At 42.9% G+C, this 13,129-nt stretch overlaps 1 protein-coding gene across 1 annotated transcript in view; it reads right to left on the bottom strand.

Annotated features, from left to right (window-relative positions):
* The window catches only part of LAMC1 (laminin subunit gamma 1), a 127,312-nt gene that overhangs the window by 4,238 nt on the left and 109,945 nt on the right, over positions 1-13,129 (bottom strand). The window contains exons 19-27 of the mRNA XM_079981040.1: positions 12,079-12,284; positions 11,648-11,727; positions 9,646-9,783; positions 7,753-7,897; positions 6,753-6,902; positions 4,586-4,700; positions 3,536-3,735; positions 2,318-2,476; positions 833-932 (exon numbers count right to left, since the gene is read on the bottom strand). Coding sequence (XP_079837166.1) covers positions 833-932; positions 2,318-2,476; positions 3,536-3,735; positions 4,586-4,700; positions 6,753-6,902; positions 7,753-7,897; positions 9,646-9,783; positions 11,648-11,727; positions 12,079-12,284 — 1,293 coding nt within the window. The remainder of the gene's footprint in view (positions 1-832; positions 933-2,317; positions 2,477-3,535; positions 3,736-4,585; positions 4,701-6,752; positions 6,903-7,752; positions 7,898-9,645; positions 9,784-11,647; positions 11,728-12,078; positions 12,285-13,129) is intronic.

Here is a 13,129-nt window from a genome sequence, read left to right as displayed (position 1 = left end):
ACAGTGGAGGCCTGGACACCCATTGTCAGGGGTAGCTGGCAGGTTTTGCCCTCACAACAACATGCCACTAAGAGTAAAACAACAATGTGGTGCAGTCAATAGACAGTGCTGGGAGTGGGAGTCAGTCATTGCACATTCATAGATTTGTCCATCTAGGTTTTGTTTTAGAAAGCCAGATTGTATTGAATACAGGGAATGGACTTTCTGACAGATGCCAGACAGATACATATCTTAATATGTAAAATAAATATGTGTGCAGTTTTACATTAAGCCCCACTTGTTTATCATAATTTCAGCTTTGTCAACTCAAGTCACTGTACACTATTGTTGATAAGCATTTTATTGATAATAATAATAATAATAATAATAATAAAAATAAATTTTATTTATATCCCGCCCTCCCCAGCCGAAGCCGGGCTCAGGGCGGCTAACAACATTAAAACAGTGTGACATTATAAAACATTATAAAAATGAATTAAAATCAAAATTGATGGCAACCATAAACTAAAGCTTTGTAAAGATTGCCAGAGGAGGGGGTCAGGCTGCGCCCTGACCAAATGCCAGGTGGAACAGCTCTGTCTTGCAGGCCCTGCGGAAAGATGTCAAGTCCTGCAGGGCCCTTGTCTCTTGTGAAGTCCTTTGAGTAAGTCCACAAAATTATTAGACTAGGTGCCCAGCTACACAAACTTATGTTAGCCAGGTATAGCAATGGCTTGAAAGAACAAACAAACAGGAAAGGGGTATTCACGTCACAAGGCAATACCCCAAATGCCACACTATTCAGGGTGAGAAGGTCAATCTCTCTAGCAGTTTACCAGCTGAAGATACATACCCAGCTTCTCAAGGAGGTCATTAATCATGCTCAGCAAGCTGCTAACAGAGGTCTTTGCTTTCCTTGCATTGGCTTCTGCTTCCTGAGCTGCCTCTGAAGCCTGGGGAATTAAAAAATAAATTCAAATGGATATTACAATTGAATTCACATATGCATGTGTGTAATTCCATATCAATTACTTGTGGCTGACCAAATGAACCAGCTAATAAGACACTACCTGTGGTGTTTAATTTGCAGTGAGTAACTCTACACACCTAAGTCACTGAGTAATGAGCATGCATGTGTCAACTCTGTCTCGAACACTGCAGCATCATGCAATGTCATTTTTGCTGGAAGACAAGGGAGTCGCCCAGGAAGACAAAGGTGAGAGGATGGGAAAGAGAAAAGAAGGAAATGATTTTCCAAATGGCATGAGACTTCTTTGAAGGGCAGGCACCCATGCATGGGTTTTGTAAAGTCTCTTTTAAAAAAACCAACACACAGTGGTGCCTCTGGTTACAAATGCCTCGAGTTACGTTTTTTCGGGTTACAAACGTTTTTAACCCAGAAGTGAGTGTTCCGAGCTCTCGGAGGCCTCGCCACTGCCCAGAGCCAAGCCTGGACATCCGCAGGGCCTACGGAGGCTCCGCGACTGGGCTCTAGCAGCAGGAGCTCTCTGAGACCTCTGCGAATGCCAGGAGCCAGGCCCCAACATCTGCAGGATGCCCAGCAGATTGCATCCCAGCCCCAAAGTTAGGTAAGGAACACTTCCCTAATGAAGACCAAGAGCAGTGAAGCTATTAAGAAAACAAAGGTGAGCCTGGGCCGAAAAGCCCTTGACCAACCCTTGCCCCACCCCCCAGCTGTAGCAAGATGGGGGGCACCTAGCCAGGTAAGCCCACCTACCCTGTGGGGGGGAGTGGAAAATTTTGGGATTCTGCAAGGGATTTTGGGATTTGTTTATGTGAGTCTGCCCTGTGCCTTTGTCTTTGCTTTGCTCCTTCATTTGGGGGACTTCTGGGGGACTCTGCCTTCTGCCATTGTTTTGGGGATCGTGTGGAGCCCAGTTCAGCTACTGGTTGATTGTGTGACTGCAGAAATGGTCAACCCATTCAAACAATGGCAATCATCAGTGCAGGTAAGGGGAAAAAATGTTTTTTGTTTTCAATCTACAATACTGTCTTATTTATTTTATAGTACAGTACATTGATTATTGCCTTCATTTTATGGATCAATAGTCTCGTTAGAGAGTAAAATTTGTGTTAAATTGCTGTTTTAGGGGGTATTTTTCATTGTCTAGAACGGATCAATCCACTTTTCCATTACTTTCAATGGGAAAGTGTGCTTCAGATTAAGAACGGTTCAGGTTAAGAACGGACTTCCGGAACCAATTAAGTACTTAGCCTGAGGTTCCACTGTATATGCTGATATTGCAGATTAACAATATGCCAATCTAACCCCCCAAAATCAAAGGTTGTTTTTTTTGAAGCAGACAAAGTAACTCACCATTCCTGCCATCATCATATCTTGATCAGCGCTTTCCTGTTTGGCCTTCAGCTCTTTCTCTGCTGCATCCAGCTGCTGCAACATGTCGCCCACTTCTTTGTCCAGCTCAGCAACAGTGGAGAAGGTCTTGTCAGCATCAGCTTTTGTTGAAGCAGCATTCTAGAACGGGCAGAGACCAAAACCATATAAAAAATAAATAAAAATACCTGAACAAAGCAAGTATATATGAAAGGATGAAGAGCCTGCACAGTTGGTCCAAACATACATGCAGTTTGTTCCTGAGACCCAAATGAAGTCAATGCAGACTCGTACGTGTTTCCCCTCCAGTTAATTCCTTCACTGCTCTTAAAGCCTCATCTTAAAACTTCATTTGAAGTACTAATATTGATTATATGTGTCTATGTGAGGTTGCCCCGTACAGTTAGACCGATCGGTGGATCCACACAGTCTAGTACTTGTTCCAATGTGCCAGGGTGTACCTTTCTAGTGACTCATGCAGGGATCATTCCCAGCCTTCATAACCATCTTTACCTGGAGCCACAACGGATTAATACCAGGGGTTTTCCACATGCAAATCGTGTGCTCTGCCACTGAGCTGTGTTTCTCAACAGGGTACGAAAGAACACCCTGCCCTGGTATTTGGCCCTTTAATGTTATAGGAAAGCTCTCTCTGTTCTGGGCAGCATTAAGAGCAAGACAACTGAGCAGGCTTCTTTACCAACTGCTTGCCAGTAGAGAAATGTCAGCTTTTGACTTCCACTAATGCTAAAACAGCCGTTGGTCTCATCAAAGACAGCTTCTTGTCTATTACATATTGCCAAGAGCTGATCTATTTATGCAGAATAATTATGTGAATGGCTGTGAATGAAGTGCTGTTGCCACTTCAGGCTGTGAACAGGAGGCATGGTGTGTTTGGAAAATGGAGAAAGTAAATTCCACACACATGAAAACCAGCAAGTTGGGAACTTTTGCCCTGACATGCTAGTATTCTGTGTCCTGAGAGTTCATTTCATGAACTGTTCAGACATGTTATTCACATCTGTGGTCTGAAGACAGATAATTCAGGAAAAACTGTACCACCAAAAAATACTTTTGAACAAATGAAGCTCCTCAATATGTTGCTTCGGATCAATGGTCCAGCTAGCCCAGTATTCACTAGAGATCGAACATGGAGCCTTATACAAAGGATGTACTCTACCACTGATGCACAAGGCTCACCTTCTGCACAGAATTAGCAATTCTCTCAGAATCAGCAGCTTTGTTCTTTGCTTCTCTGGCATCCGCAGCAGCGTTGCCTAGTGCCAGTTCCGCCTGCCGTGTCTTATTGTTGGCCTCCAAGATGGTCTGGGTAATGGCAGGAATTCTCCTTAGAGCCTCCTGAGCTGCAGTCTTGTTATCATTCACTCTCTTGTCGAAGTCTGGAGGGGGGGGGGGAAACGTAAGGAAGCCCCACTGGATCAAACAAAAATCCATCTAACTCAGCCTTCTATTTCTAACCGTGGTCAATCAAATGCCTCTGGGAAGCCCATAGGCAAGACATGAAAGCAACACTCCCCCCCCCCCCCCGCTTGTCCCTAGGATCTGATATTCAGAGGCATATTGCTTCCAAACAGGCAAGGTCCAAATAGCAACTGTCGCTAACAGCCACTGACAGACAGACCCGCCATGAAACACTGTTTTGTATCAAAGGTCTTCGAATGCTGGAATGCAAGTGGGTGAGAAGAAACTGGTGTCTCCCCCCTCTCCCATTTATAATAAGCTGTTGACCCTGAGAAGCTTTCAGAGGGGCTTACAAAAGATCCTCACAAGTGATTATCTTATCCTTTTCTGTCTTGTCATGTAAACGACTACAGTAAATTTGTCAGAAGGAAACATGTGCAAGGGCTGAAATGTATTGCACCTTGGGAATCCTGCTACAGTGGTTGGAGTTTTTGACCGAGACCAAAGTTCAAATCTGTGCCCAGTTACGAAGCCTGCCCTCCAGGTTTCCATGCATATGCTCACACCACTGACATATGGCTCTCCCAGGAAGCTAACTTCTGCACTTCCACAAAATCAGGGCGTACGCTCAGTCCTGAACATACACGTTTCACTGGGATAATACTGACATGATTACAGCAGTACAGTCAGTAGTAATAGGAAAACGCGTCCTGTGGAACCATATTCTGATTCTGGCCCACTTCCCCCCCAAGAGAGGGCTGAGTCACTCAGGGAGGTCAGCCTGCCATTCTGCAAATTGACTCATCAGGAAGTCATGCTGCCGCCTACCTTTCAAGTTGCTGAGAATGTCATTGGCCTCCTGGAGGGTGTTGCTCCCCTTCTTGGCGGCTTCTTCAGCCAGAGCCTTGGCAGCATCTGCTCGAGCCAAAAGCTGATCAGCAGTCTGTGCAAGCACACACAAGACAGCAGGTCATCCACACGCTCTCTGCCTCTCTCTACAATGCCTTCATATAGCGTGTATCATGCACAGACAGTTTCTACTGAATTTCCATTTAGGCCATTTAGAATCATAGAATCATAGAGTTGGAAGAGACCACAAGGGCCATCGAGTCCAACCCCCTGCCAAGCAGGAAACACCATCAGAGCACTCCTGACATATGGTTGTCAAGCCTCTGCTTAAAGACCTCCAAAGAAGGAGACTCCACCACACTCCTTGGCAGCAAATTCCACTGTCAAACAGCTCTTACTGTCAGGAAGTTCTTCCTAATGTTTAGGTGGAATCTTCTTTCTTGTAGTTTGGATCCATTGCTCCGTGTCCGCTTCTCTGGAGCAGCAGAAAACAACCTTTCTCCCTCCTCTATGTGACATCCTTTTATATATTTGAACATGGCTATCATATCACCCCTTAACCTCCTCTTCTCCAGGCTAAACATGCCCAGCTCCCTTAGCCGTTCCTCATAAGGCATCGTTTCCAGGCCTTTGACCATTTTGGTTGCCCTCCTCTGGACACGTTCCAGTTTGTCAGTGTCCTTCTTGAACTGTGGTGCCCAGAACTGGACACAGTACTCCAGGTGAGGTCTGACCAGAGCAGAATACAGTGGCACTATTACTTCCCTTGATCTAGATGCAATACTCCTATTGATGCAGCCCAGAATTGCATTGGCTTTTTTAGCTGCTGCATCACACTGTTGGCTCATGTCAAGTTTGTGGTCAACCAAGGCTCCTAGATCCTTTTCACATGTACTGCTCTCAAGCCAGGTGTCACCCATCTTGTATTTGTGCCTCTCATTTTTTTTTTTTGCCCAAGTGCAATACTTTACATTTCTCCCTGTTAAAGTTCATCTTGTTTGTTTTGGCCCAGTTCTCTAATCTGTCAAGGTCGTTTTGAAGTTTATTATTATTATTTAAAAAAATACTGCTTTTATTTATCTTCATGGTACAGAAGACAAATTCTGAGAAAACAATTGTAACAACATTAAACAACAAGTAACTTGTCTTAATAAAATTACAGACTTTTATCTTGCCATGTGTTAAAAGTTTCACTTGATTACTCTAAGAGATCACACCACATTTTCCCATGAGTGCTGGGTGGATTCCTGCCACAGTCTGAGAGTTGTTGTTGTTCTTCTATTTGTACCCCTCCCACTCTGATCAGCTTCAATGTTTCCCCAAAGGGGCAGGGGCAGGAGTCAAGTCCCTAGCAAAGCAGTGAAATTTTCCTAAGCTTTCCCCACCTTAATTCTAGCCCCACAAGGCAGCTTTGCAAGGCTTCTGAAATACACTCAGGCCTGGATTTCGTGAGTCTTCAGTGGGAGTGAGTTCTATAGCAGAGAGGACAGAGCCACTGACAATGCTTCTTTCTTCAGTGGATTTCAAGGAGGATGTAATCAGACACAACAGAGGAAGTGGCCTCTAAACCATACTGACCCTAAGAGTCTCTGATTATCATGTGACTAAAGCAGCTTACAAGGAAGTTAAACAGTATAGGTTGGAAAGTACATTTGCACAAGAACAAAATCTAAACCTTTTAAAACAGTTCATATATTTTAAGGACAAAGATGCTAAAGAATGGGAAAGGTCCTTCATCCGTCCCAACTCTGTTTTTGACTGCTGATTCTGCTTTACTAACAGGTGTGTATTCACACCACTATGGTCTCTTTTGGCTTGGACACTAAAACCTTCACTTGCCTTTTACAGCAAATTGTTTCTCCCTTACTGCCTACTCTCTCTCCCCCCGTCCTTTCCTCGTCTCCAGGCCATTTTCCCCAGGCTCTGGGGCCCATGCTGTCTCTCCATGAACACTTTGCACCTAGCTCTGTCCTGCGCATGGTGCAGAACACATGATCAAAAAAAGCCCTAAACATGTGTCCACCATACCTCTCCATGAATTGGTTAACACAAGTTTTCAAAGGTTGAGAGCAGTTAAGCCACCCCTGTTTTAACCTGCATTTATGGCTTTTGTCAGGGCAAGAGCTTACATACAAGTAGAACTGACCTGCTGTTCAGTCTTGCCCTTCTCCAAAAGGTTCTGTACTTCCAGCTCTTTCCCTTTCATGTCTTCTCTTAGGTCCTCATAATCCTTCAGCTTCCTGTTAATGAGTTGATCAAGTTCTCTGGCTTCCTTCTTGATCTTATTCGCCTCATTCTGCACATGGAGAAAACAGGAAGAGAAATGGCTTTTGTGAATGCAGCGACTGTGTATTATACATTTTATGGCACATTTCCAAGGGTCTGAATTTACAAACATGGTATCTGATGAGCTGGATCAAAACCACCCTTTAAAAGACCTCAAACCAGGATCAGATACCGCAGTGCTATCTGCAGCACATCCTGAAGTACCCAGAAGTGCCTCAACACAAATATAAGTATTTCAAAAAGCATTAAACAAATAATCTCTTAGCTGACATCAACAGCTTGAACCATTTATCTCTGGTGTCACCTACAAAAGCTAAAGAAGTTTCAGTTTTATTGGTGCTTTAAAGCTCTTCCAACAAACTCTACACAAAGCCCAACTCAGCATATCTCTAGCTCGGAAAGAGATGCAACCTGTCTCCTTTTATTAGGTGTTTTTAGATTACTCTTAATCAACACAAGCTATAAAGTGATGCTAATTTTACTGATTATGGCAGCATGTTTGGAGATAGCCACATGCTGCCACACCACAACTAGCTTATCAAGACTCCAAGAAGACACAAGAATAGTTGCACTTGTAGAAAAGTTGACTTGCCAAATAGGGGTGGCCAGAGGCAAACTGGATCCGATGTCCTATGCCACCTGGCAGCTGTTCATTTCTTATATGCAATGGGATAATCTTGAATGCATTATAACTTGTGGAAACACTTTCTGGACTGAAGAACTTTAAAAATGAATATACATGTCCTATTGCACCTTTGAAATCTATCCCCCTTAGGGATCAGCCATGATATTGCTAGTGTTGACTATGTTTGGTTGTTGTATATATTTCAAAAATAGTAAGATGACAATAAAAAACATACCTCTAGCTCCTCAGAGTCTATAGATGGCAGACTGGTGAGGTTGGCATAGATCTGCAGGGCCTTATTCCCAGCCTCCTCAGCATCTGCATGGACTTTGTTTGCCTGCTTTTCTAGATCTCGGGAAATGTCTTTTGCCTGGTTATACCTAGGAACCAAAGACAACCTTACTATTGTTCCTCTTTGGCCTGTTGGCTCAAGGTACTATTTCTGCTTTGGATGCAACAGGTCCTGTGCTCAAGGAGTGGGTAGGTGGGTATGGCTGCAGCAGATGAAAAGGGCCTGCAGCTCAGTAGCTGAACAAACTTTTGCACGCAAATGAGTCCCTCATTTAATCTCTGACATCTTTTAACTTAGATCTTAGGGAACAGAGCTGGGAAAGACTGGTGCCTGGAGCAGTCTAAAAAGACTAAAAAGAGCTGGTGCCAGTCAGAACAAATCATACTGAACTTGATGGATCAATGGTTTTGCAGCATAGGGCAGCCTTTCTAATAAAGTTAATCAGAGATGCTTTCAGTAACAGGTAGGTAGCCGTGTTGGTCTGCCATAGTCAAAACAAAATAAAAAAATTCCTTCCAATAGCACCTTAGAGACCAACTAAGTTAGTTATTGGTATGAGCTTTCGTGTGCATGCACGCTTCTTCAGATACCAATGGTTTCAGATAAACAATTTCAGAGATGCTTTCAGATAAACAATTAAACAGTTCAATGCAAATACACACAAATCACTGAATTAAATATTGAAACTGGCCGGGAATACACTGCACCTATGGATGGACAGCTGAACAAGCAACCAGTCAGCTTCCATTTAAAAGGCACAGGTCATTTTAAGTATCCCCAAGTGGCCTGGCCCTGACCCATGCTTTAAAATTGATCTTTGGGGTGGTGGCGGAGTGTGGAGAGGGTGTCTGAACCAGGACTCCAGTTATGAGAACTAAAATCTGAGTTTCTCTTCCCTAGGAGTACAGGTCAGTTTCCTCAAAAGAAGCATATCTGATAACTGAACTTTGCCATTTCCAGCACCAAGTTAAAACTGCTGTATTCAGCCAAACTTTTAAGTTCTTTAATGCCGCCTTGTTTTAATCCTTTAGCTTTTATTTATTTTTTAATATAATTTTTATTAAGTTTTCCATATTTTATTACATTTCAGAATCAAAAATCAAAGAATTTATAACTTAAAGCATTACTTAAATAAAGCATCAACCTCCTTCCCTCCCTTTAACAGACTTCCATATCACTTTATCAATTTCTTCACATTCCTATGTTTCACTTTTTTACCTTATATCATTCTTAAAGCAATCACCTTCTTATAAGTAAATCAGCTTCTTAATTTCCCATTACCAAACATTTCAACTTAAACCTACAAACGTTTTCAACTGTTTGCAATTTTCTTTCATATAAAGTATAAATTTGCCCCAATCCTTTTGGAACAGTTCATCACGGCGATTCCGAATCTTCCCCTTCAGCTTTGCCAGCTCCACATCCTTTAGCTTTTAACCCTGCACCTTCGTTGCTAGTTCTGCATCTAGCAAGGCCATTCCACACAAATAGCAGTAGCAAATCCAGGTATGCCACAAACTGTACACTGAATGGGGAGCTACAGTAAATCCTTGGAATGTATGTGAATGAACCATATTTCTTTAAAGACACTTTGGTCTCATTCACACCTTACAATTGTAGATATACGCTTCGTATGTGCACATAAAAACTTCCCTAAGCCTAATACTGATAAAGGTTTTATGCCTTAGGCTCCTGGATATAAATTCCTGTCATCTGTTTTTGCATAAACAGTAACTATTTTAGCTATTCTGCTTCTTATGATCACTGCAGCATGTTGGACAGTTGAAACATTTTAAAAATAAAGCATCTCAATTTGTGTCTTCACTTCATACTTACTTCCTATTAAGGTCACCAATGTCATTCATGGTCTGATTCTCCCCTGCCAGTGTCTCCAAGAGCAGCTTATATGCTTGTGTCGACGTATCATTTGCTTCTTTAGCTACACGAACAATGTCATCTGCTTCTTGCTTGTGCCTAGAGAGCAAAACGAAATGGTTAGAGAACCGCCATTGTTTTCTCTCCAAACATTATAGTCGGAGTTAGACCCTAGGCATCATTTTCAAAGAGAATTAAAACATGCCATAAATCTTCAGTTTCAGGAACACTGCCTGAATTGTCCCTGAGAATGTAGCCAACACAGCCTATTCCTAAAACAGCAATAGCCAGCCTCTTGGTCAAGTGCACCTCAAGTGTGCTGCTGCATAAAGACAATACTCCATGTTTTCTGCTGGTGTATTCTCTAGCCAAGTAGCAGCACAACATAGGAGAGGCAGGCAGGAGTAGAGGCATGACTCCTGGATCCTCCCGTTCCTCTTCAGAAGTGTCAAAGATCCATGCTGTCAATGCCACTGGCTGGCCATTCACAATAGCTAGAGGTGGCTGCCTCTCCACTTCTCGCAAAGGACTGACACAATAGCTCTCTTTCAAAAGCTTGTAGAAACCCACTGTTTTCCAGCTAGTTTTTTTTCTTTTCTTTAAGGGGTGCGTGGGAGGGAAAGATTCAGAGAACCCAGATTAAAATTAAAAGGGGAGGAACTTAAAGAAGTGGTTGAAGCACTCCAGCTTTTCATGGGCCTGTGGTGGATGAAGGACTTCCATTGTTTTGTGAGTTGGTTAACCAACAGTCTCTGTTCATGTAAGGGGATTCAGATCCTGGTCTCTCCCAAATAATTGCCTGTTTTCCCATTACTCAACAAGACTGTTCAAACAGGAAGTGACTAATATAAAAGCGGGAACGGGGTGGGGAGGGGAAGGAAAGAGACATACAACAGACTGAGCTAGCAGATACTTGCCAGTGTTATCAGAACAGAAGGTGGGGGAAGAGGACAAACTGATGGCATACTTGCTTTGAGCAGACAGGTAATATACTCGCTTATCTGGCCGAGACTGCACCCTTCAGGGCCAGTTCTTACAAAGCATTTTGAATTTACGTACAGATATACATACACAAAATACCGGTATATACGTAACACATTAGTTATGCTTTAATGTATGCTTTTTGTAGGTTTTTCTTCTCCTTAAAAGAAGCACAATGAGAAACTGCACACCATGCATTTCAAAAGTAGAATCTGCTATTTATACATGCAAGCACCCCTTTGTAACCTAAACAGTGCTTAAGTATGCACTGTGCATTCAGTACTGTAGAAAAGATAAATATGCCTTGTTAAGATGCAACCCTCAGTTAAATAATTAGAAGCAGCGCCATTCAAGCAGTTTATGGCTATGCTGAGACTGCTCCATTATGAGCCTCCCTTGTTCTATTCACCTTAGGGCAAAATGGAAAGCTAAGAACAAATGGGGGATAGAATGGGAGCAGGGAGGGAACAGTTCCCCCAAAGGAGAGAGGGGCTGGGCTGGTGGTTCAAGTGTGAAGAACAGTAAAAGGGAGGGTGGTAGGTGTAATCTTAAAGTATGCTGCAAGAGGGGAAGATGAAAGTGACTTGAGGAGGGGCAGCCTTGTGTTTCTTGACAATGTGTTGCTATATTATTTATTACATTTATAAAACTGCCCTTTCCATGCTCAGAACAAATGGAGAAAACAAGGAAAACAGGCTAAAATGCAGCACCATCACAAAGCAGCTAATCCATCAGTCCAAAAGTACAACCGGCAGCTGTCCTAAAAATTCTCAATTTCTGCTCAATCTCCTTCCTCAAATACCTGTGTAAAGAAAGTGGTCTTCACTTGCTGGCAAAAATAAATCATGGAGTGGGACGAGTGAACCTCCATGAGGAGGCGGTTCCATCACGTGGGATCCTTCATGAAGGAAGCGCATGGTATTCACCAACACCAAGAGAGTTAAAAGTGCAGAAGGTATGCTAAAGATGCCATGGGCCTTACCGAGCAGCCAGCTGGCGGGCTTCTTCTGCCAGGCGAGTCATGTTGTTGGGGTCGCTGGTTGATTCTGGTGGAGTAATAGACTGGAGAAGAACCAAACAGACTTTTAAGGGCTTTTATATTTTTAAACAAATGAGCAGTCGCTACTTGCCTTCTCAGATTACGACTGGGTCTAAAGTACTGCCTGGAGCTAGACACGGTGAGAAATATGGGGCCCTTGCTGATACAGGCAAGTCTTGTGTGGTTCTCCCTCTTCCCCTGGTCTGTGTAGGTATGGAAATACACAGTGAGGCCCAAGAAAACACTTATTCGTGACTCAACATTTGAGAGAGAGAAAGAGGAACTCAGCACAAGGTTGCCAATATCTCAAATATTCAAGGCACTCAAATTCAGTAATTTTAGCTCTTTCAAAAAGGAACACAAGAACCACTCACCACATTAGCAACTGCCGCCTTTGCTCTCTGCAGCATATCTGAAGCTGTTTCAATCAGTTCCTGTGTGCTGTCCACCCGGGCTTGGGCCCGCTCAGCCAGATTCTCTGTCTCTTCCACCGTGTTCTGGATGTTCCTCAACCGACCAAGTTGGCCGGACAGAGTTCTGTTGATCTCCTGCAAGCGATCCATCAAGCCCTGGTCTACATCTGGAACAGACCAAGCCAAGCAACATGTACAGACTGAACTAATTGCACAAAAAGATGATGCATGAACAAGAATAAGGCATTGTGTCCACATGCTTTTACTGATAATTGCTTTTACTAAAAAAAAAAAAAAAAAAAAGGAAAAAAAGTGTGAACAGGAATGTAAAGAAAGGTGGTTGCAAAAACTCCCAAGACTTTGGCAGCATTTGGGCATTTCCCAAGGATATGGAAATGGTCAAACTGAAAGAATCTTGGGCAGAGGATTTTAGAGAGGAACTTCATGGAGGTGAACTTTAAAATCAATAAAAGGTGTTCTTAAGAGGGCAGCACTTCTCAATTAGGACCACACACAGCAAAAGCAGAGCGTCAACCAGAATTTCTTCAAGTTCTTCCTCTGAACTCATCTCTTCTCATGAAGCCCTTGGTTCTTCCTAATCCCTGACTGACACAAAGTTTTAACTGTAGTTGGTTATATTCATCCCTTGTTACCCTTTCCTTTCTCCCCAGCTGTCTCTTTCACTATCTTTCACTCTTTCACTTTCAGATTAAACATTCCTTTGGGCAGGGACAAAACACTTGCAGATAACAAATTATGACAGGAACCATGGTACAGCTTCTTTCTACTGCACACAGGGTGGAGTTAAAAAACCCAAAAAAACCCCACCAAGACCCCTGGAAACCCCTGCTTTGAGTTACAAAATTCTTTCACAATTGCTTGTTGAACAAATTAAGCTATTTTCTGATTTGGGAAATCCAGAAAAAGAACCTGTATACTTTGGATTAAACTTTTAGGAAAGAGACTTTTAAATTTGGTTTCCATTTTTAATCACAAAAGAATACACCACTGC

This window comes from Podarcis cretensis (assembly GCF_951804945.1).
Source record: "Podarcis cretensis genome assembly, chromosome: 6".
NCBI classification, from domain to species: Eukaryota; Metazoa; Chordata; class Lepidosauria; order Squamata; family Lacertidae; genus Podarcis; species Podarcis cretensis.
Note: the sequence above shows the minus strand (reverse complement) of the source record. Positions and strands in the feature narration are given on the sequence as shown.